This window comes from Lithobates pipiens, unplaced genomic scaffold (genome assembly GCF_037356315.1).
Source record: "Lithobates pipiens isolate NorthernLeopardFrog02 unplaced genomic scaffold, aLitPip1_a1.2 Scaffold_35, whole genome shotgun sequence".
Lineage (NCBI taxonomy): Eukaryota > Metazoa > Chordata > Amphibia > Anura > Ranidae > Lithobates > Lithobates pipiens.
Window position 1 is genome coordinate 18,902,362 of NW_027507811.1, and position 23,337 is coordinate 18,925,698.

General features: G+C 44.8%; 2 protein-coding genes across 3 annotated transcripts in view; both read right to left on the reverse strand.

The window, feature by feature from the left end:
* Window positions 1-855: 855 nt before the first annotated feature.
* LOC143956241 (uncharacterized) lies at window positions 856-14,732 on the reverse strand. Its single transcript, XM_077466423.1, has 6 exons — window positions 14,627-14,732; window positions 13,763-13,886; window positions 13,363-13,646; window positions 10,521-10,667; window positions 10,258-10,399; window positions 856-2,346 (listed from the first exon to the last, which is right to left on the reverse strand). Exons 2-6 carry the CDS (start codon window positions 13,845-13,847, stop codon window positions 1,127-1,129), a joined length of 1,878 nt encoding a protein of 625 aa, XP_077322549.1. The 5' UTR covers window positions 13,848-13,886; window positions 14,627-14,732; the 3' UTR covers window positions 856-1,126.
* A 2,834-nt stretch (window positions 14,733-17,566) lies between these two features.
* LOC143956233 (uncharacterized) overlaps window positions 17,567-23,337 on the reverse strand; it is an 89,848-nt gene continuing 84,077 nt past the window's right edge. For both annotated transcript variants that reach the window (XM_077466412.1, XM_077466411.1), the window contains one exon: window positions 17,567-21,205. In XM_077466412.1, the coding sequence (XP_077322538.1) occupies window positions 20,001-21,205 (1,205 nt within the window). In that variant the 3' untranslated portion in view covers window positions 17,567-20,000. The remainder of the gene's footprint in view (window positions 21,206-23,337) is intronic.

The following is a 23,337-nucleotide window of genomic DNA, read 5'->3' on the forward strand; positions in this document are numbered from 1 at the left end:
CCCCCTGTCCTCCTCTGGTCCCCCAGTCCTCCTTCAGTCCCCCCCGCCCCCCTCCAGTCCCACCACCGTCCTCCTTCGGTCCCCCCCATCCCTCTCCGGTCCCACCCTCGTCCTTTGTCCGGTCCCCCCCGCCCCCCCCCCCCCCCAGTCTTCCTCCGGTCCCCACCTGTCCCACCATGTCCCGGATCTTTCAGGATGGAGAGCAGAGGAAGGAGCCAGTAAATCTGTCATATACCGGCTCCTTCCTAATCCAAATGCACTTTACTTTCTGACTCCATTCATAACTGAGCATCATAAACTGTGTGTACGGTGCTTCAGTTTATGAATGGAGAGGAGCCGCTGTCTCCTGTCCATTCATCTTTAGTGCAGCTGACGCTGCAGAGAAATAGACTGGGGAATCTGTCTCCTCATTCCCTCTCTCTGACTCAAAAGAGAGTATATATACACACACATACATATATATATATATATATATATATACACACATATATATTTTTTGTAATAAATATTTCAAAGTTAAATTGTTAAAAAAAAAAAAAAAAAATTATATATATATATATAAAACACTGACCCCCCCCCCAAAAAAAAGAAAGCATTGAAAAAAAAAATATATATATATATATAAAAAAAAAAAAAAAAAAAAAACTACAGACACGTATCACTGTCACATGACCGTAAAAAAAAAAAAAAAGTATCGGTATCGGCGAGTACTTGAAAAATAATAATTATCGCCACTTGTACTCGGTCTTAAAAAAAAGGTATCGGTTCAACTCTAGTAGAAAGTGTGGCAGTGAAATCCCACCATTGGAGACTCCAAGAAATCCAAGAAGCCAAGAAAAGACTCAACTCATCAAACTCCATCTATAATTTTAATATGACTTTTGCCAGGATGCACCTCTTTATAAACAAAATGTTTTCTCCCTACAGTTGTGCTACGAGTTAAGAGGTTCCATTGGTAAAATCCATCGCACATTGATCAGTCGTCAGGTGCTTTCCCTCTAAAGTTTAATTAGACTTCTTTTATCTGTAAAACATTTCCCACCGTCTGAACAGTGCATTTTTATATGTAAACAAAGGTTTAATTGTGTTTGAAAGGTTTCCCGCACCCAGTACACGAATAAGGACGCTAACCCGTGTGAATTCTCAGATGTTCCGTCAGGTGTCCTTTCTGTGTGTAAGATTTCCCGCACACTGAGCATAAATAAGGACGCTCACCCGTGTGAATTATCTGGTGTCTAACAAGACTTGCTTTTTTAGTAAAAGATTTCCCGCACTCTGAACATGAATGTTCACCTGTGTGTTTTCTCTGGTGATCATCCAGGCTCTCTTTCGTAGGGAAACATTTCCCACACTCTGGACACGAATAGGGACGCTCACCTGTGTGAATTTTCTGGTGTTTAAGAAGTACCTTTTTCTCAGTGAAAGCTTTCCCGCACTCTGAACATGAATAAGGACGCTCGCCCGTGTGAATTCTCAGATGTTTATCAAGGTCTCCCTTCTGAGTGAAAGATTTCCCGCAGTGCGAACATGAAAAGGGACGTTCCCCAGTGTGAATCCTCCGGTGTTTATCAAGGTTACATTTCTGAGTGAAGCATTTCCCGCACTCTGAACATGAATAAGGAAGCTCATCCGTGTGACTTCTCTGGTGTCCAAAAGGGCCACCTTTCTGAGTGAAAGATTTCCCATTCTCTGACCATGAATTGGGGTGCTCGCCTGTGTGAATTCTCAGGTGTTTATCAAGGTTTCCTTTCAAGGTGAAAGATTTCCCGCACTCTAAACAGGAGTACGGTTGCTCACCAGTGTGAATTCTCTGATGCTTAACAAGGTCTCCCTTACAAATGAAAGATTTCCCGCACTCTAAACACGAATGGGGGCGTTCACCCGTGTGAATTTTCAGGTGTGTAAGAAAGTTGCGTTTATGCTTAAAACATTTTCCGCACTCGGAACACGGGAAAGGACGCTCACTGGTGTGAGCTCTCTGGTGGTGTTCAATAAGTGCTCCTTTCTGAGCAAAACATTTCCCGCACTCGGAACACGAGAATAGATTGTCGCCTCGGTGATCTCCTTCATGGGGTGAGGAAGTTTCCTCGGGATTAGAAGGATCTGTTGATGGATCTGCAGTGTGAGATCTTACATGGATATTTCCAATCATAGTATGTGATTGATGAGAAGATTCCCCCTGATCAGAGGGATCCATTGATGTCTCCGGACAGGAAGGTCTGTGATGTATATTTTGTGTATTTGGATTTCCTCCTGGAGGATCCTGTGTGATGACATTATCTTCTGACTTACAATCAGCAGATAATAGAAGACGTCTCTCCGAGGAATTCCTGACATCACATCCATCTGTTGGAAAGAAGTAAAAAAATAGAATAAATCTCAGTAGATGACAAATAACTGGAGTTTTGGCTCCTCCTCCCCATCTGTCACTTCCTGTAGTTAGTCCCTCCCCCTTCAGTTAGAATCACCTCCCAGGGAACACAGTTAACCCCTTCACCGCCCCCTAGTGTTAACCCCCATCAAATCATTCTCTGCAGCTATTACCTTTTTGTACCACCACCTCCTCCCTTTAGAATGTAAGCTCTATGAGGAGGGCCCTCCTGTACCTTTTGTATTGTACTGTAATTGCATTGTCCCCCCCCTATACATTGTAAAGAGCTGCGTAAACTGTTGGCGCTATATAAATCGTGAATAATAATAATAATAATAAACCCTTCACCGCCCCCTAGTGTTAACCTCTTTACTACCAGTGCCATTTATACAGTAATCAATGCATTTTTAATCACGCTGATCGCTGTATAAATGCCAATGATTCCAAAAATGTGTCAAAATTGTCCGATGTGTCCGCCATAATGTCGCAGTCCCGATAAAAAAAAAAAAAAAAAAAAAAAATCACAGATCGCCGCCATTACTAATAATTAAAAAAAAAAAAAAAATAATAAAAATGATTGTGTGTTCCTAGTATATAGGAACACCGATCGGTCTCCTCCCCCACAGTTAGAATCACTCCCTAGGAAACACAGTTAACCCCTTGATCGCCCCCAATGTTAACTCCTTTCCCTGCCAGTGACATTTATACAGTAATCAGTGAATATTTATAGCATTGACCGCTGTATATGTGTCACTGGCCCATTACTAATAATTAAAAAAAACAATAATAAAAATGATTGTGTGTTCCTAGTATATAGGAACACCGATCGGTCTCCTCCCCCACAGTTAGAATCACTCCCTAGGTAACACAGTTAACCCCTTGATCGCCCCCTAGTGTTAACTCCTTTCCCTGCCAGTGATATTTATACAGTAATCAGTGAATATTTATAGCATTGACTGATGTATATGTGTCACTGGTCCCAAAAAAAAAAAAAAAAAAAAGCGTCAAAAGTGTCCGATCTGTCTGTCGCAGTCACGATAAAGATCGCCGCCATTACTAGCAAAAAAAATAATACTAAATAATAATACTAAAAATGCCATAAATCTATCCCCTATTTTGCAGACGCAAACCAATCAATATATGCTTATTGCGATTTTTTTTTTTTTTTTTTACCAAAAATATGTAGAAGAATACGTATCGTCCTAAACTGAGGGAAAAAAAATATATTTTTTAAATATTTTTGGGGGATATTTATTATAGAAAAAAGTAAAAAATTATTTTTTCAAAATTGTCTCTCTTTTTTTGTTTATAGCGTAAAAAAAAATAAAAACTGCAGAGGCGATCAAATACCACCAAAATTTCCCGTACTCTGAACATGAATAAGGACGCTCGCCCGTGTGTATTTTTTGAAATATTTTTGGGGGATATTTATTATAGAAAAAAGTAAAAAAAAATTCAAAAAATTGTCTCTCTTTTTTTGTTTATATGATTTTTTCTAAATTGTCGCTTTTTTTTGTATAGCGCAAAAAATAAAAACCGCAGAGGCGATCAAATACCACCAAAATTTCCCGCACTCTGAACATGAATAAGGACGCTCGCCCGTGTGTATTTTTTTAAAATTTTTGGGGTATATTTATTATAGAAAAAAGTAAAAAAAAATTCAAAAAATTGTCTCTCTTTTTTTTGTTTATATGATTTTTTCAAAATTGTCTCTTTTTTTGTTTATAGCGTAAAAAATAAAAACCGCAGAGGCGATCAAATACCACCAAAAGAAAGCTGTATTTGTGGGAAAAATAGGATGTCAATTTTGTTTGGGAGCCACTTCGCACAACCGCGCAATTGTTAAAGCGACGCAGTGTCGAATTGCAAAAAGGGCTCTGGTCAGGAAGAGGGTAAATTCTTCCGGGGCTGAAGCGGTTAAATAATTTTCAGGTCATATATGGACTACAACATGAACACTTTAAAAAAAAAAAGTCAGTAATAAGCATCCCATTGTTCAAGTAGTCAATAGTAGCACATGAATGCACTGAACAGACTAAATGCTGAGCCATGGGGAGTAGAAAAGAACTGTCGAAAGACTTGCGTAACAAGGTAATGAAACTTTATAAAGATGGAAAAGGATATATAAAAAAAAAATGCCATAAAAAAGCCCAGTTACAATATGCCCGACAACACCTTGACAAGCATCATTGGTTTTTTTGTGGCAGTAAAGGCTTCCTTCTGGCAACTCAACCAACTCAAAGCCCTGGCATATTCAGGGCTTTGGATATCTTTTTTATTTAAATTTTTTATTTATACAAAGAGCCGGAGAATCCATTCAGACATCAAGTTCCAAAAAAATACATGCGCAATTTCTTAGAATTCCGATACATTTCAGGATACCTTAATATTCCACAACAAAATACATAATGTTCCAGCCTCAAAAAAAAAGCTCCTTCTTGTCTTCCTCTTTTAGAAAGGGACTACCACTAAATGCCACGTACATACGGTCGGATTTTCCGACAGGAAATGTTAGACGTGAGATTGTTGTCGGAAAGTCCGACCGTGTGTGTATGCTCCATCGAACATTTGCTGTCGGACTTTTCACCAACAAATATGCTTGCTAGCAGGTTCTCAAATTTTCCACCAATTTTCCAATTCCAACATGCGTGAGCTTTTGTGCGACGGACTTGTGAAAGTCCGATCGCGAGTACACACGTCCGTCGCACAAAAGCTCACGCATGCTCGGAATCAAGCAGAAGAAGCCGCACTGGCTATTGAACTTCCCTTTTCTAGGCTCGTCTTATGTCTTGTACATCACTGCGTTCCCACGTTCAGAATTGTTGGCCAACATTTGTGTGACCGCGTGTACGCAAGACAAGTTTGAGCCAACAACCTTCGAACAAAAATCCACGGTTTTATTGGCGGAAAGTCCGATCGAGAGTACGAGGCATAAGGCTTCAGGATTTATCCAAATGGACTCTTCAATTTGCCCCTTTTAGATATCTTTTTATATCCTTTTCCCATCTTTATAAAGTTCCATTGCCATGTTATGCAGGTCTTTTGACAGTTCTTTTCTGCTCTCCATGGCTCAGTACCCAGCCTGCTTAGTGTATTCATCTGAGAGCTAACAAACTCATTGACTATTTATACGCAGACAGTAACTGCAATTTAAAAAAGCCACAGATGTGGGGAAATGAACCTTTAAACTCCCTGGCGGTATTCTCGAGTCTGGCTCGGGGTGGGATTTCAGAACCAAAAAGCGGTAACCCCCGAGCCAGACTCGGGATCGCATCTCAGGATCCAGGAAGAGCTTACTTACCTTGTCCCCTGGATCCAGCGATGTCTCCCTGCAGTGCGAGCGGCTCGTCCTTCGCTCAATTCATCACGGAGCCGGGCTCTGTTCCCTGCAAGCGGTGCGACGCGCGGAGACGGAGAACGGCGCCAAATTCAAAAAGTGAAACACACACAATACATACAGTATAATGTAATTTTACAGATTACATTACTGTATGACATTATTTCACATCCCTTTTGTCCCTAGTGGTCTGCCCAGTGCCCTGCATGTAGTTTTAGATTATAAAAACTGTTCTTTCTGAATGGAAACTGGAGATTGTCCATAGCAACCAAAACTGTCCCTTTACATCAAAAATGGTTTTAGACCAGCTAGAAAACAGCGATAATAAATTAGAATCACTCGCAGAATTGAGCGATAGCGATTTGTGGGGAGATCCGTCATCAAACACTGAAAGTAATGACAGCGACAATTCTGCAACTGAGCAAATTTCAGTGTTTTTGATTTGATTACATTATTGAATAATTTTTATTATTATTATTTGGGATAGTTATTATATTATAATCTATGATTTCCTTTTTCAAACTTTATCATACCTGGGATGTCTGCTAGACTCTGGTTTGGACAGATTTAAGCGCGTTATTCCTAAGCCCTTGTACACACGGTCGGACATTCCGACAACAAAATCCGTCGGATTTTGTCTGAAACTGGCGTTGCATACACACGGTCGGCAGGGCTGGACTGGGAAAGAAATTTGGCCCTGGACTTCATCCAGACCGGCCCACTTACATTTTGAGTGTCCCATCAGCAGCCCCCTTACATCAGAGTGTCCCCTGAGCAGCCCCCTTACATCAGAGTGTCCCCTGAGCAGCCCCCTTACATCAGAGTGTCCCCTGAGCAGCCCCCTTACATCAGAGTGTCCCCTGAGCAGCCCCCTTACATCAGAGTGTCCCATCAGCGCCCCCTTACATCAGAGTGTCCCCTGAGCAGCCCCCTTACATCAGAGTGTCCCCTGAGCAGCCTCCTTACATCAGAGTGTCCCCTGAGCAGCCTCCTTACATCAGAGTGTCCCCTGAGCAGCCCCCTTACATCAGAGTGTCCCCTGAGCAGCCCCCTTACATCAGAGTGTCCCCTGAGCGCCCCCTTACATCAGAGTGTCCCATCAGCGCCCCCTTACATCAGAGTGTCCCATCAGCACCCCCTTACATCAGAGTGTCCCCTGAGCAGCCCCCTTACGTCAGAGTGTCCCCTGAGCAGCCCCCTTACGTCAGAGTGTCCCCTGAGCAGCCCCCTTACATCAGAGTGTCCCCTGAGCGCCCCCTTACATCAGAGTGTCCCATCAGCACCCCCTTACATCAGAGTGTCCCATCAGCGCCCCCTTACATCAGTGTCTCATTAGCAGCCCCTTACATCAGAGTGTCCCATCACCAGCCCCCTTGCATCAGAGTGGCCCATCAGCGCCCCCTTACATCAGTGTCTCATTAGCAGCCCCTTACATCAGAGTGTCCCATCACCAGCCCCCTTGCATCAGAGTGGCCCACTGAGCCATCGGCCCACCGGGAAACTCCCTGTAGTCCCAATGGCCAGTACATGCCTGACGGTCGGGCAAAGTTGACGGAAAATCCGACCGTTCAGAACATAGTGACGTTATTTCGTTACGACGGGACTACGTTCAGGCTAGTAGCCAATAGCTTAGGTCTAGGAATTTGATCTGAGCATGCGTGGCACTTTATCCAATCGTTTGTAGAGAATTCCGATCGGACAAAGTCCAACCGGATCACGTTGTCGTAAAATTTTATAGCCCAGCTCTAAAAAACTTTGTCGGTCGGATATTTCCGACGGAAACAGTCCGATGGAGCCCACACATGGGCGGATTATCCGACAACACGGTCCGATCGGACATTTTCTGTCGGAATGTCCGACCGTGTGTACAAGGGGCTTAGACTTACAGGCCTACAATATAAAACGCCAAATTTCCATGCAAAAATAATTGTACCGCTTTCAGCATCAAAAATCTGAAATAATCATCCCGCCAGGGAGGGTAATTGTCATTGTAATCTGTGTGTGTCACCTTGTGGGTCTGTGCTAAGTTCTTTGTTAGGGATGTGGGCACTTCACTCCCCCCCCCCCCCTCTAAACAACAATTCACCTTTCAAGGGCATTCACCTATAACAAATTCGTTGACTTTATATACACAGATACTAATGTTTAAAAAGCCACAGATGTGGGAAATTAACCTTTAAAGTGGTTGTAAACTCTTACAAACTACTTTGACCTACAGGTAAGCCTAGATTAAGGCTTACCTGTAGGTCCAAGAAATATCTTCCCAAACCTATACGGTTTAGGAGATATTTGCCCGAAGACAGCGGCGCGCAGGTGCACTGAGCGTGGCATCCTCGATGACGAAGATGCCGCGCGTATGTCGGCTCCCGTGCGCATGCGCGGGAGTGACGTCATCGCGGCTTCGCCGAATGACAGCGGCGGAGCTGTGAGACCCCACCGAGAAGATGGATGCTCCGGACTACAGGGGACAGCGGCGACTTCGCTGGCTCCTGTGTCAGGTAAGTGACACATAATGGACTACTATGCGATGCATTGTAGTCCATTATGCTTTGCCGGGAATGAAAGAGGAAGTAAACTCATCAGGGTTTACTTCCTCTTTAATGATCACTATCCTTCAATAAAATACAGTTTTTTTTTGGCATGATCAGTCATATTTTCAATATTATTTCCAAAATGTCATGATTTCTGCCAGGGGATGCAAACTTTTGAGCTCAACTGTATGTACTATCATTAATCTCTTCTTCAATAAAAGGTGTATTATTATACTGATCTTTATCGGCGTATAACACTGGTATTACACCGTCTTTATCGGCGTATAACATGTGCCGGGGTATAACACGCACCCCAATGGGAAGTTTCAGGAACATTTTTTATTTAAATAAACCACTTTGAAGCAAAATACTGGTCAGAGCATCAATGCAGCCTGATTAGTGCCCATCTGCAGTCCAATCAGTGCCCATCTGCAGTCCAATCAGTGCCCACCTGCAGTCCAATCAGTGCCCACCTGCAGTCCAATCAGTGCCCACCTGCAGTCCAATCAGTGCCCACCCAATCAGTGCCCATCTGCAGTCCAATCAGTGCCCACCTGCAGTCCAATCAGTGCCCACCTGCAGTCCAATCAGTGCCCATCCAATCAGTGCCCACCTGCAGTCCAATCAGTGCCCACCTGCAGTCCAATCAGTGCCCACCTGCAGTCCAATCAGTGCCCATCTGCAGTCCAATCAGTGCCCACCTGCAGTCCAATCAGTGCCCATCTGCAGTCCAATCAGTGCCCATCTGCAGTCCAATCAGTGCCCATCCAATCAGTGCCCACCTGCAGTCCAATCAGTGCCCACCTGCAGTCCAATCAGTGCCCACCTGCAGTCCAATCAGTGCCCATCTGCAGTCCAATCAGTGCCCACCTGCAGTCCAATCAGTGCCCGAAATAGAGCCGGATCTCCTGTGCACTCAGCGTCACGCCTAGTCCCACCCCTTGGCCCAGATACTACGATGGACATAACGCCAGTCCAATGCCGGGATGTCAATGCTAGGAGCCGTCCAGGGAGCGGGACTGCGAGCGGAGGAGGTCCGGCTCTATTTCGGCAGCACTCGTGCCCTCCTTCCCCTTGGGGACAGCCTATATCGGCGTATAACACGCACACATGATTTCCCCCCTATTTTAAAGCGGGAGTCCACCGGGACTCCGCGTTTTTTTTTTTTTTTTTTAAAAGCCAGCAGCTACAAATACTGCAGCTGCTGACTTTTAAAATAGTGACACTTACCTGTCCAGCGCGCCCGCGCTGTCGGCACCCGAAGCCGATCTGTAGATCGTTTCTCGGGTGCTGCCGCCGCCATCTTGGGTATGGGAATAAGGAAATGGAGCCTTTCGGCTTCATTTCCCGGTTCCCTACTGCGCATGCGTGAGCCGCGCTGCGCAATAAGGACGGTCCCTGCTGCCTCTGGGATCTGTGTGTTTTCCCAGCAGGCAGCGGGGCACTTGCGGAAAGGGGCGGGCACTTGCGGAAAGGGGCGTAATCTACGCCCCTTTCCGCAGAGAGCTATCCCGGAAGTGGGTGCAGTTACCTGGATTATCCAGGTAACTGCACCCCCCTCCCCCCTGAAAGGTGCCAATTGTGGCGCCGGAGGGGGGGAGGATTCCGATGAGCGGAAGGTCCATTTTAGGGTGGACCTCCGCTTTAAGGGGGAAAAAATTGTGTGTTACACGCCGATAAATACGGTACTTATGGTTAATGTTATATGCTAGTTGCAGTAGTTCTTATTCTAATTAATTTGTTTAGATTACTGATTATTGTTTAGATTACGGATTCATTTCCCAGGAAGGAAATCCCCTTAATTCACAGAAGCCTTGTCCTGGGTGGAGGCACTACCAGCCTTATGACCAAACGCACTCTTCCACTTAGTGAAGGTTCTGTTTCCCTTATGCACCTACAGGTTTAGAGCAATATCCTGTTTGGGAAGGGTCGTTTCTCATAACCCCCCCTCCAAAAGAGGGCTATATATGCAATTACAAAAAAAAAAAAAAATGTAAATATGAAGTTTATGGACTTACTTGTGTCTACATGTAGAGAAGATTCCTCCAGTTTACTTTTCATAATCATCTCCTCCTCCTCCATAGACTGCTGAGATCTACTCCCTAAAAGCACGTCTTCTTCCTCTATAACTTCAACTTTGATATATTTTAGTTCTTCCCCCTAAACCCCAAAGAAGATAGAATACGACACCTTGAAAAAGCTACCGCAAATAACAAGAGGTTTACAATTGTCATCTCACAGTTTAAAATCATTTTTTTTTTTTGAGCACAATCCCATCTACCTGATCATTCTCTGTATAGAGATCTTTTTGTGTGGAATCCCGGGAACAGAGAAGACCGCCCTTCTCTATAGTCTGCGGATCTCCACTGACCAACCTCTCTTCTTCTTCTTCTTTAATCTCAACTTTGAGATCTTTCAGTTCTTCACCCTAAAGCCCAAAACAGTTCATCATAAAACATGTGGAATAAGTTACTGAAAATAAGAGATCACAAAGAAGAATGTCATCTTGTAGTTTAGGGTAAGGATCAAAGTTCTTTTAGCCCTTGTACACACGGTCGGAGAATCTGTCGGAATGAATCTTATCGGACCCTGTCGTCAGATAATCCGACTGTGTGTGGTATGCATCGGACTGATTCCGTCTGAATCTCCGTCCGACCCAAATTTTCCAACATGTTGGAAATATTTCCCGACCAACTGGGCCGGACGGACCTAATCCGATCATGTGTAGAGCATTTTCATCGGACCAAGTGCCACACAATGCTCAGATCAAATTCCTACATCAAAGCTATTGGCTACTAGCCTGAATGTAGTCCCATCGTAACGAAATTACGTCATCACGTTCTGAAAGATCGGATTTTTCGCCAACTTGGCCCGACCGTGTGTATGCAACAGTTTCGGACACAATCCGTCGGACTAAATCCGACGGGCAAAATCCGACGGATTTGGTTGGCAAAATCTCTGACCGTGTGTACGTGGGCTTACTGCCCGATCACGGTGGGGAGATGAAAAGATCTTCCTGTATGGAATCCCGGGAACACAGAGGACCATCCTCCTCCATATAAACACAAGACAAAAAGATGACGGGTCGATGATGGTACCTCTATCATATATGTTAATTAATACACACCCGATGCAATTCACAGAAAAGATGGGGGAAACCTCAGATGAGAGAACCCCGGGAGATAAAGTGGCTAATAAGGCAGCCATAGGGACATAAAACATTGGGTGGCACAGTGGTGTAGTGGTTAGCACTCTCACCTAGCAGTAAAAAGGGTCACTGGTTCAAATCCCAACCACAACACTACCTGCCTGGAGTTTGCATGTTCTCCCTGTGCCTGCGTGGGTTTCCTCCGGGTGCTCAGGTTTCCTCCCACACTCCAAAAACACGCAGGTAGGTTAATTGGCTTCTGTCCAAAATATGAATGGGGACCTTGGATTGTGGGCTCCCTGAGGGTAGTGACCAATGTGAGTGTGCAATGAACAGGGATGGGGACAATTGTAGACACTCACTCAGGTTGAAATGGATGGACTGGTGTCTTTATTCAACCTTACTAACTATGTAACTATATAACAAACCATAACCAGTGTAGATATTAAAGAGGAAGTAAACCCTGATGAGTTTACTTCCTCTTTCATTCCCTGCAAAGGTAAAGCATAATGGACTACTATGCATCACATAGTAGTCCATTATGTGTCACTTACCTGACACAGGAGCCAGCGAAGTCGCAGCTGTCCCCTGTAGTCCGCCGCATCCATCTTGCTGGTGGCGTCTCGCAGCTCCACCGCTGTCATTCGGCGAAGCCGCGATGACGTCACTCCCGCGCATGCGCACGGGAGTCGACACGCGCGGCAGCTCCATTCTTGGAAATGCCGCGCTCAGTGCGCCTGCGCGCCGCTGTGTACGGCGCATGCGCCGTAGACAGCGGTCCCCGTTTTCGGGCAAATATCTCCTAAACATATAGGTTTAGGAGATATTGCTTGGACCTACAGGTAAGCCTTAATCTAGGCTTACCTGTAGGTCAAAGTGGTTTGTAAGGGTTTACAACCACTTTAATTGATTCTCAGCAATTTGAGCAATGCTTTTATCCTTTACTTTGAATAAACTTTTGTAGATTTTTACCAGACTCTAGTACTGCCCTTTGCTGCCTTAGTAGCCGCTTTCTCTCTCGAGGTTCTCTCATCTGAGGTTCCCCCCCCCCATCTTTTCTTTTCATCCTCCTCCATAGACTGCCGATCTCCACTCACCAACCTCCCATCTTCTTCCTCTTTACCCTCAACCTTGATGCCTTTAAGTTCCCCCATCCTAAACCCCAAAGATGACAGAGTAAATTTAAAGTGGTTGTATACCCTTTTCTTTTTTTTTAACCTACAGGTAAACCTATACAAAGACTTACCTGTAGGTAAAAATGAATAACTCCTAAACTTGTACAGTTTAGGAGATATTCACTTTGCATGACGTCAGTGGCCGGCTGAAGATCTGGCAGCCGCTACAAGACCTTGCAGAGAAGAAGACTAGCACTTCCAGGTAGGGGGCGCGTGCGCTCGTCCCAGCTGTGTTACCATTCACCGCAGCACATGATCCCGGAACCATCGTCTGTAGACGCTACAACTTTCACGCAAGCCAATCAATATACACACATTTGGATTTTTTTATTTTTTTATTACCAATGACATGTAGCAGAATACATGTTGGCCAAAGTTTATGAGGAATTTATTTTTTTATTGGATTTTATAACAGAAAAAAAAAAGTTTTTGTCCTTTTTTTCATTTATATTGAAAATAAAAAATCCAGTGGTGATCAAATACCACCAAAAGCAAGCTCTATTTGTGTGAAAAAAAAACTGATACAAATTCAGTTTGGGTGCAGCGTTGCATGACCGCGTAATTACTAGTTAAAATTATCGCAGTGCTGCAAAAAAAAGGCTATTAGCCTATTGGAATGTGGTCTCTCAGTCCAGAACACAGCGTTCTTGAACAGGAAGCTCCTCTCTGTATGGCGCACAGGAGAGAGGAGGAACAAAGGAGCAGTAAGCTCCTTATATTGAATGAATGAATGAAATACTTGTATAGCGCACAATGCAAACTGAATCGCCTCTAGGCTCCTTATATTACATTATATTTACCTGATAACGGTGACAAATGGTGCGATTATCCTGTTTGGAAGCCTCGGAACATTGTGGATGAGGATATCTCTCTGGTGGGTTTGTGTCACTGAATGGCTCCCTCTTGACGTCCTTGAAGGAATCTCTGTGTCCTTCTGAGAAATCCTTCATCACATCAACCTCGTCATCCTCCTTTTTTATCTCTTCTTTAACGTTACGTGAGATGGTGTGATCTTCCCGTGTGGAATCCCGGGAATACAGAGGACGGGGACATCTCTCTGGTGGGTTCCCATTACTGGATCCATCTGTAGGAAACACACACACTGACTGAATACATTGTTTCTATGTGTTTATCAGATGATGGGGGATCTAGGTGGAGCCTCCGTACTGCTCTCTCCTTTACAATAAAGTCTCCTCTTACCCGGTGATGTGAGGGGCGGCTGATTGTCCATCATGACGTCCTTGTAGAGATCCTTGTGTCCTTCTAAATACTCCCACTCCTCCATGGAGAAATAGACAGTGACATCCTGACACCTTAGAGGAACCTGACACACACAATGATACAGTCACCATCCAGACACATCCCTTGTCTGTTATTAGATAATGTCTCAAGGGGTGGATAAGAGGGACATGGTCACGGCCCACTTACTGATCTCTATTCTCATCTCATATATTTGATTAATGAGACTCACCGTTGCTCTGATAGTCACAGTGCTCGGTTGGCAGATTCGGAGAGTAAGCCCCTGTACACACGGTCGGAGATTTCGACAACCAAATCCGTCGGATTTTGTCCGAAACTGTTGCATACACACGGTTGGACTAAGTTGTCGAAAAATCCAATCATTCAGAACGTGATGACGTACGATGGGACTACGTTCAGGCTAATAGCCAATAGCTTTGATGTAGGAATTTGATCTGAGCATGCGTGGCACTTGGTCCGATCAAAATTCTCTACACATGATCGGAGTATGTCCGATCAAACCAGTTGGTCGGGAAATATTTCCAACAAGTTGGAAAATTGGGTCCGACGGATATTCCGATGGAATCAGTCCGATGCATACCACACACAGTCGGATTATCCGACAACACGGTCCGATAGGACACATTCCGACAGATTCTCCAACCGTGTGTACAAGGGCTAAGAGGGGTCTATTCTGGACTTTCCTTATGACAGAGTCAAATAATAGTTCACAACTCTCGGTATGGGAAGTCTGGGGTGGAAGACCTCCCTATTATGCCTTCCGGGAGATTTACTGGGTGTAAATATAAAATAATATCTTATTACCTCCTCTGCTGCCAGCAATGTCTCCTCTGTACTTCCTCCCGCCTCTTATCGGACCCAAAACTTTCTTTCTCCACCTTTTTTATAGTGTCCTTTTCTTCCCTTACATCACTTCCTGTCTTGACCTTACATCACTTCCTGTCTTTACGTCACTTCCTGTCTTTACCCTGCATCACTTCCTATCTGTGCAGCCCATTCACATGAAGTAAGATCGCCACCTAACGGGGATTTCAATAACTGCATCCTACGTTATATTTAATTTTTTTTTTCTCTTATGCCGCGTTACACACGATCGGAAATCCGGCCATAAAAAGACCGATGAGGTAGCTTTTCATCGGAAAATGCGACAGTGTGTAGGCTCCATCGGAATTTAGCTGTCCGAATTTCCGCCAGCCAAAAATTGATAGCGTGTTCTCAATTTTACTGACGGAAAAACTTTCTTATCGGTAATTCCGATCGTGTGTATGCAATTCCGACACGCCAAAAATCACGCATGCTCAGATTCAACCACGAGACGGAAGCTATTGGCTACTGGCTATTGAACTTCCTTTTTCTAGTCCTGTCGTACGTGTTGTACGTCACCGCGTTATAAACGATCGGAATTTGATGTGACCGTGTGTAGGCAAGACAGCTTGAGCCGAATTCCGTCGGGAAAACCATCAGAGCTTTTTCCGACGAGAATTCCGATCGTGTGTACGCGGCATGAGCGGCTTCCTTCTCCTGTGATGTTGGGTGTATTTTTACAAACATTATAAAATCACTTAAAACTAAATCAATTAAAAAAACCTGAAAAAAAGTTATTTTTGAAGCTCCAGATCTATGACCCAAATTATGACAGAGTTTTCCTATATAATCCCATATTACCTGTGTGTGACATGACACCATCATCCCGTATAACCCCATATAGTAGACATGTGCAATTTGTTTTGGTCCGAATATAAATTCAGACAAATTTGTGGTTATTCAGATGTTTCCGATTCTCTGAATGAAACAGTAACGAATGTTATTGAAACTCGTTTACTAACGCATTCCACATTTTCAGAACGAATCGAATCGGTCGGAAAATGATCGACTGATTCGAATTCTATGTAAAGAATAGCTAGTTGTTAAGGAGCAGGCCGGAAAGTGGGCCACTGCATCCTTAAAAACTGTTGTCTCATCAGCTGTCAGCAGGCTTCCCCATTAAAGTGGTGTTGCCACCAAAAAAATAATAATAATTGCTTAAAATTCATAAAAAAAAATAATTGGAATTTTTTTTTTAACTCACCTCTAAATGCCTGTTGCTAGGGGGTCCCTCGTAGTCTGCCTCCTTCATTGCCGGGGCTGGCGACATCACTTCCCCTCGGCGCTGCACAGTCATCTAGGACCTGTCACGTGTCCCGGATGACTGTGTGGCGTATCACGGCGCGCGCCGCCGCTCGCGCATGCGCAGTGGGTGCCTGGCTGTGAAGCCACAGCCGGGTACCCACAGTAAGAACGCCGGCGCCGCGAGCGGAGCGGGGAATGAGGGGGGGACTTCATTCCCCCCGCATCGCTGGACCCTGGGACAGGTAGGTGTCCGATTATTAAAAGTCAGCAGCTGCAGTATTTGTAGCTGCTGACTTTTAACCTTTTTTTTTTTTTTTTTTTTTAGGGGGCACCCCACTTTAACAGCTGAAATGTAAAACAAAAGAACGCCGGTGTTCTGCCAAAAACTGTCCGCCCATCGGATAGTGTCCGCCCCTCCGAAAGTCTCCAAAGATGAACGGCGCCTGCTCACCGAGTCCAGGTTGAAGCCCCACCATCCAAGTGGACATACGGTAGCACTTAGTAACAGGGCCCCTTGTGGGCTTCGCTTCGCTCTCGCCGCGCTTTGGGCATGGCCTCGCTTCGCTCGTCACGCTTTGGGCACGGACGCGCTTCGCTCAGCAATTTTTTATTCTAACTCTATGTCCACTTGGATGGTGGGGCATGAACCTGGACTCAGTGCGCAGGCGTTGTTCATCTTTGGAGACTTTCAGCGTCTCCTTGTCTTCCGTACTGCGCAAGAGCAGTACGGGGCGGACACTATCCGACGAGGGGGGGGGCAGTATTCGACACAACACCGGCAATGAAAAAATAAAGAAAAAAAGACAACAGCATGGGGTCCCCCAATCCATACCAGACCTTCTCGGATCTTGTATAGATTTTAAGGGGAACCTCAGGCCAGAAAAAAAAAAAAAAATAAAGTGTGGGGTCCCTCCCAAAATCCATACCAGACCCTTATCTGGGCATGGAGCCAGGAAAGGGGGATGAGCGAGCTCCCCCCTCCTGAATCATACCGGGCCACATGCCCCCAACATGGGGGGGGGGGGGGGTGGTGCTTTGAAGTAGGGGGCAGCAGAGCACCTTGCCCCTAAGTTAATGGCGACAAAGTCCTCTTCCCCAAAACCCTGGCCGATGGTTGTGGGGGACTTATTGGAATCTGGAAGCCCCCTTTAACAAGGGAGCCCCCAGATCCCACACCCCCTCCCATGTGAATGAGTAGGGGGGTACATAGTACCCCCCCTACCCATTCACCAAAAAAGTGAGTAAGGACACTACACAAGTTTTTGACAAGTCCTTTTGTGTGCCCCGAAGCACTCCCCCATTGCTCTCACTCATGCCCTGCTGGGCTGCATGCTCCGATAAGGGTCTGGTATGGATTTTGGGGGGACCCTACGTCATTTTTTTTCTTTTGAATTTTTGGCGTGGGGTTTCTCTTTTGACACCATCATCCAGTATAACTCCATATACCTGTGTATACTGTATATACAGTAACCTTGTGGACTTTCCATCTCAATAATAAAACAACAATGGAACACCAATTATGTAATAATTATGGTCATTTGTAAAAAACAAACAAAAAAAACAAACAAACAAAAAAAACAAACAAACAAAAAAAACAAACAAACAAAAAAAACAAAAAACAACAGGACTCAGGACAAAAACAAAGTGTGGAGCTTTATGGTTCATTTTAGAAAATCAGAATCAGTAATTCGCATACAATAAAACTTTACCAGGCAATCAGATCTTGTATAACTGAAGTTTAATATAAATAAAATGTATTAATAATTATGCAGTGTCTGGACCAATGAAAAGCCGGTTTTGTCTGTTAATAAAAATAAGCAATGAAGTGAAGAAAAAAAATAATAAAGAAGTCCACTGATGAAAGAGAAGTCCTCATTGGATTGGATATTCCTCTTTGTGTTTCCTGTTCGTCTTATATTTTTCCATTGCTCCTTTGCTGCCTGAGTAGTAGTATGGCTGCCCGTGTGATGTCATGATTTTCCCATTTGTTTCCCCATGTATCATTGCGATTTCCCATTTGTTGGCTCATGTATAATTGGGATTTCCCATTTGTTGGCCCAAGTATTATTGTGATTTCCTATTTGTTACCCCATGAATCGTTGTGAATTCCCCATTTGATGCCCCATTTATTGTTTTGATTTCCTATTTGTTGCCCCATGTATTGTCGTGACTTCTCATTTATTGCCACACGCATCGTCTTCTTTCCCATTTGTTACTCCATGTATCGTTGTGAATTCCCATTTGTTGCTCTATGTATTGTCCCGATTTCCTCTTTGTAGTCAAATATATTGTTGAGATTTCCCATTTGTTGGCCCATGGATCATTGCGATTCTCATTTGTTGGCCCATTGGCCCATGTATTATCGTGATTTCCCTTTTGCTGCCCCATGTAACGTTGTGAATTTCAATTTGTTGCCCCATGTGTCGTTGTGATTTCCCATTTGTTGCCCCATGTAATATTGTGAATTCCCATATGTTGCCCCATGTATTGTCGTGATTTACGCTTTGTTGCCCAATGTATTGTTGTGATTTCCCATTTGTTGGCCCATGTATCATTGCAATTTCCCATTTGTTAGCCCATGTATTATTATAATTTCCCATTTGTTGCAGCATGTATCGTTGTGAATTCCCATTTGTTGTCCCATGTATTCTCCGATTCATGAGCTGATCCTCTTTGTTGCCCCATTTATTGTCATAATTTCCTATTCCTTGTCCCATGTATTGTCATGATTTCCCACTTGTTGCCACACCTATTGTCTGATTTCCCATTTGTTACCATATGTATTGTTGTGATTTCCTATTTGTTGCCCTTTGTATCATTGTGATTTTCCATTTGTTGCCCTGTGTATTGTCGAGTTTTCTCCATTTAGTGCACCCCGTCTTGTCGTGCTTTCCCATTTGTTGCCCCATGTATTGTAGCAATATCCTGTGTATTGTTGCGATTTCCCTTTTCTTGCCCTGTGTATTATCCTGATTTCTCATTTGTTGCCCCACGTTTAGTTGCGATTCCCCAATTTGTTTCCCCTACTAATTGTTTGTGATTTCCCTTTTCTTGCCCCGTGTATTATTGCAATTTCTCATTTGTAGTCCCATGTAGTTTTGATTTCTCTTTTGTTGCCCCATGTATTATTGCAATTCCTCATTTGTTGTTCTAGGTGTAGTTATGATTTCCATTTTGTTGCCCTACGCATTGTTGTGATTTTCTATTTGTTGCCCTGTGTATTGTTATGACTTCCCGTTTGTTGCCCCATGTATTATCGTGATTTCCCGTTTGTTGCCCCATGTAGTGCTGTGATTTCCCATTTGTTGCCTTGTATATTGTTGTGATTTCCATTTTGTTGCCCCATGTATTGTCGTGATTTCCATTTTGTCCCCATGTATTATCCTGATTTCCCATTTGTTTGTTGTTATTCCCCAATTTGTTGCTCCCATGTATTTCTGTGATTTCCCATTTTTTACACCATGTATTGTCACGATTTCTCATTTGTTGCCCAATGTATTGTCGTAATTGCCCCATGTATTGTCATGATTTCCCATGTGTATTGAGCTTTCTGTATGTGTTGTGCTTTCTCATTTGTTGCCCTGTGTATTGTCGCAATTTCCATTTCATTGCCCCCTGCATTGTCGTGATTTCCATTTTGTTACCCCGTGTATTGTCTTGATTTCCATTTTGTCCCCTGTATATTATCCTGGATTTCCCATTTGTTTGTTGTTCTTCCCCAAGTTGTTGCTCCCATGTATATCTGTGATTTCCCATTTTTTTTACACCATGTATTGTTGTGATTTCTCATTTGTTGCCCCATGTATTGTCATGATTGCCGGCATGCTTCCTACCTTTGTTGCCCATGTAGCTCCTAGAAATATAAGAAGCAGCAGAAAACGTAGCTCAATGCACTCCAATTTAAAGAAATTTCCCTTACCAGGCTGTACCCCTTAACCACAATTTTTCCTAATCATGCAATTGTTCTATAGACTAAACAGGGCCACTAGTCAAATGTTACCATATCTTTTTGAAAAGAATGTTTCACACAGTCCGAACATGGAAGAAGAAAAAAAAAAAAAAAGGAGTATTAGCTTGTGTGAATCCTCTGGTGTTTAACAAGGTTTCCTTTGAGATTGAAACATTTCCCACACACTGAGCATGAATAAGGTTGCTCACCTGTGTGAATCCTCTGATGTCTATCAAGATTTCCTTTATCACTGAAACATTTTCCACACACTGAACATGAATAAGGTTGCTCACCTGTGTGAATTCTCTGGTGTCTACAAAGTTGTTGATTTGTAGTGAAACATTTCCCGCACTCTGAACATGGATAAGGACGATCGCCGGTATGAATTTTCTGGTGTTTAAATAAGTCTTTTTTCGAAAAGAAACATTTCTCGCACTTTGAGCACGAGAAATCACGCTTACCTGTGTGAATTCTCTGGTGATGAAGAAGATCCCAATTGTTAATGAAAGATTTCCCGCACTCTGAACATGGATAGGGACGTTCACCTGTGTGAATTTTCTGATGTTTATTGAGTTGTCCTTTCTGAATGAAACATTTCCCGCACTCTAAACATGAATGAGGTCGGTCACCTGTGTGAATTCTTTGGTGTCTCTGAAGACTTCCCCTCTCGAGGAAACATTTCCCGCACTCTGAACATGAATAGGAGCGCTCACCAGAGTGAATTCTCTGATGTTTATTAAGTTCTCCTTTCCGAAAGAAACTTTTCCCACACTGTGAACACGAATAGGGACGCGCGCCGGTGTGAATACTCTGGTGACTAAGAAAATGTCCTTTCTGGTTAAAAGATTTCCCGCACTCTGAACACGAAAAAGGATTCTCCCCGGTGTGAATTCTCTGGTGTATATGAAGCACTCTTTTGTTAGTGAAACATTTTCCGCACACTAAGCATGAATAGGGACGCTCACCCGTGTGACTCCTCTGGTGTGAAACAAGTTGTCCTTTCCGGTGGAAACATTTCCCGCACTCTGAACAGGAATAAGGGTGCTCATCCGTGTGAATTATCTGGTGTCTAAAAAGTCCTATTTTGTCACTGAAGCTTTTCCTGCACTCTGAACAAGAATAAAGATTTTCCTCTGGGTCGATTCTCTGTTTTTGGTTTTTGCTGAAAAAGTTCCCGCCAACCGAACGTGACAGCGAACGCTTTCCCGCGCGAACTTCCATTTCTTGAGTAATGGGATCTCGTTCTGGAGAATATTCCGCGACGCCGTTATAATCCTGAGATAAAATCAGACGTCCCTCAGAGGTATTCCAGACATAGCGCCTACCTGTTTGAGAACAAATTTTTCAAATTTGATTTTATTTATTTCAAGGTCCTTCTATAGCACAGTCAATTTACTTAGCGCTTTACATTTCACCACATGCTTACTGGGCACCTAAACACCCCTACTGGTGATGAAATACCACCCAAAGAAAGCTCTATTTGTGGGGAAAAAGCAACGTCAATTTTGTTTGGGTACAGCGCCGCAGGACCGCCTAATTGTCAGTTAAACCGATGCAGCGCCGAATCCCCAAAAAAACGGTCTTGTCATTAAGGGGGCAAATCCTTCCAGGGCTGAAGTGGTAAAAGGTATTTGTCACAGGGACCCTACTCCACCTGATTGCCCCCTGCTTTCCCCAGCACCGGCCTTTGCCACCTTGTCCCTACAGCCATCATGTTCCCCCCACGCTCTCCAAGCAACCCAACAACTGTCTGTGCTGGGCAGGTGCCAGGGAGGACTCCCCTTTCTTCTCCCGGCCGAGCGCCGGGAAGTCCACTTCCCCCACCGTTCCTGCATGTGGATTCCCTACATGCAGTCTTAGCCCCTCTACACACGGTCGGAGATTTCGACAACCAAATCCGTCGGATTTTGCCCCTCGGATCTTGTCCGAAACTGTCGCATACACACGGTCGGACAAAGTTGTCGAAAAATCGGATCTTTCAGAACGTGATGACGTAATTTCATTACGATGGGACTACATTCAGGCTAGTAGCCAATAGCTTTGATGTAGGAATTTGATCTGAGCATGCGTGGCACTTTGTCCGATCAAAATTCTCTACACATGATCGGAGTATGTCCTATCGGACCAGTTGGTCAGAAAATATTTCCAACAAGCTGGAAAATTGGGTCCGACGGATATTCCGATGGAATCAGTCCGATGCATACCACACACAGTCGGATTATCCGACAAACCGGTCCGATAGGACACATTCCGACGGATTCTCCGACCGTGTGTACAAGGGCTTACAGGTCTGTCGCCGCACACGCCCCTTCGTCCTGTCTCGGCGGGTACGGCGCTTCCCTGCTGGCACTGTGCTCTGTGCCTGCTGCAGACAAAGACCGTGCTCCCTAGGTGGGACCCGGGGCAGAGCACGTGGCCAGGGCAACACGATGCCAAGCATCGGGCTGCCTGGAAACCAGAGCGTGTCTGGATCCGGCAATAAATGCCAGAATGGGGCACAGCCAAGTGTACATTCTTCCCTGCCCCTCACTGTGCTGCTGTGCTGTGGGTGGTCGTGAACTGCGGGCAAACCCTCCTAGACCCCAGTACATCCTGGAGAGCCCTGCCTGACCTGCCTCCATGTCAGTCCTGGAGCCCCAACACCTGGATACACTGCTGCTGCTGGCTGATGAGTCCTTAAAGCGGAGATCCACCCTAAAGTGGAGCTTCCGCTCATTGGAACCCTCCCACCCCTCCGGCGCCACAATTGGCATCTTTCAGGGGGGAGGGGGGGGGTGCAGGTACCTGTACAGTACAGGTATCTGCACCCACTTCCCGCTTAGATATCTGCAGAATATACGCCCCTGTCCGCAGATATCTACGCCCCTTTCCTAAGGTCCCCCGCTGTCTGCTGGGAAACACACGGATCCCAGAGACAGCGGGGACCATCCTTATTGCGCAGCGCGACTCGCGCATGCGCAGTAGGGAACCGGGAAATGAAGCCGCAAGGCTCCACTTCCTGATTCCCATAGCCAAGATGGCGGCGGCAGCACCCGAGAGACGATCGAGAGATCGGCTTCAGGTGCCGACATCGCGGGCGCGCTGGGCGGGTAAGTGTCATTATTTTAAAAGTCAGCAGCTGCAGTATTTGTAGCTGCTGGCTTTAAAAAAAAAAAACAAAAAAAAAAAAACGGCGGACTCCCGCTTTAACGAATCTTGACCCCCTGACATGCCACATTTGGCATGTCATTTTTTTGAGGGGGGAGCGGGTACCTAATTTTCACAGGTACCCAGCTCCCACTTCCGCTCGGTTTACCTAGGCAGCCCCTCCTTCCCTGCAATCTTCTGGGATATGTCACAGGTCCCAGAAGATTGCCCAGCCACTCAGGACGCACAGCACGACTCACGCACGCACAGTGCGCACCTGGCTGTGAAGCCACAAGCTGGCACAGCCAGGAGCCCACAGTAGTGATGCCGG

Bases quoted from the DNA above. Each gene is read 5' to 3' on its own strand.
- LOC143956241 (XM_077466423.1), bottom strand. From the start codon at position 13,847: ATGGAGGAGTGGGAGTATTTAGAAGGACACAAGGATCTCTACAAGGAC. The intron at 13,647-13,762 runs GTAAGAGGAGAC...TGTTTCCTACAG, and splicing joins GCCGCCCCTCACATCACCGG to ATGGATCCAGTAATGGGAAC. The intron at 2,347-10,257 runs GTAAGTCCATAA...TCTTTCCAACAG, and splicing joins TTCTCTACATGTAGACACAA to ATGGATGTGATGTCAGGAAT.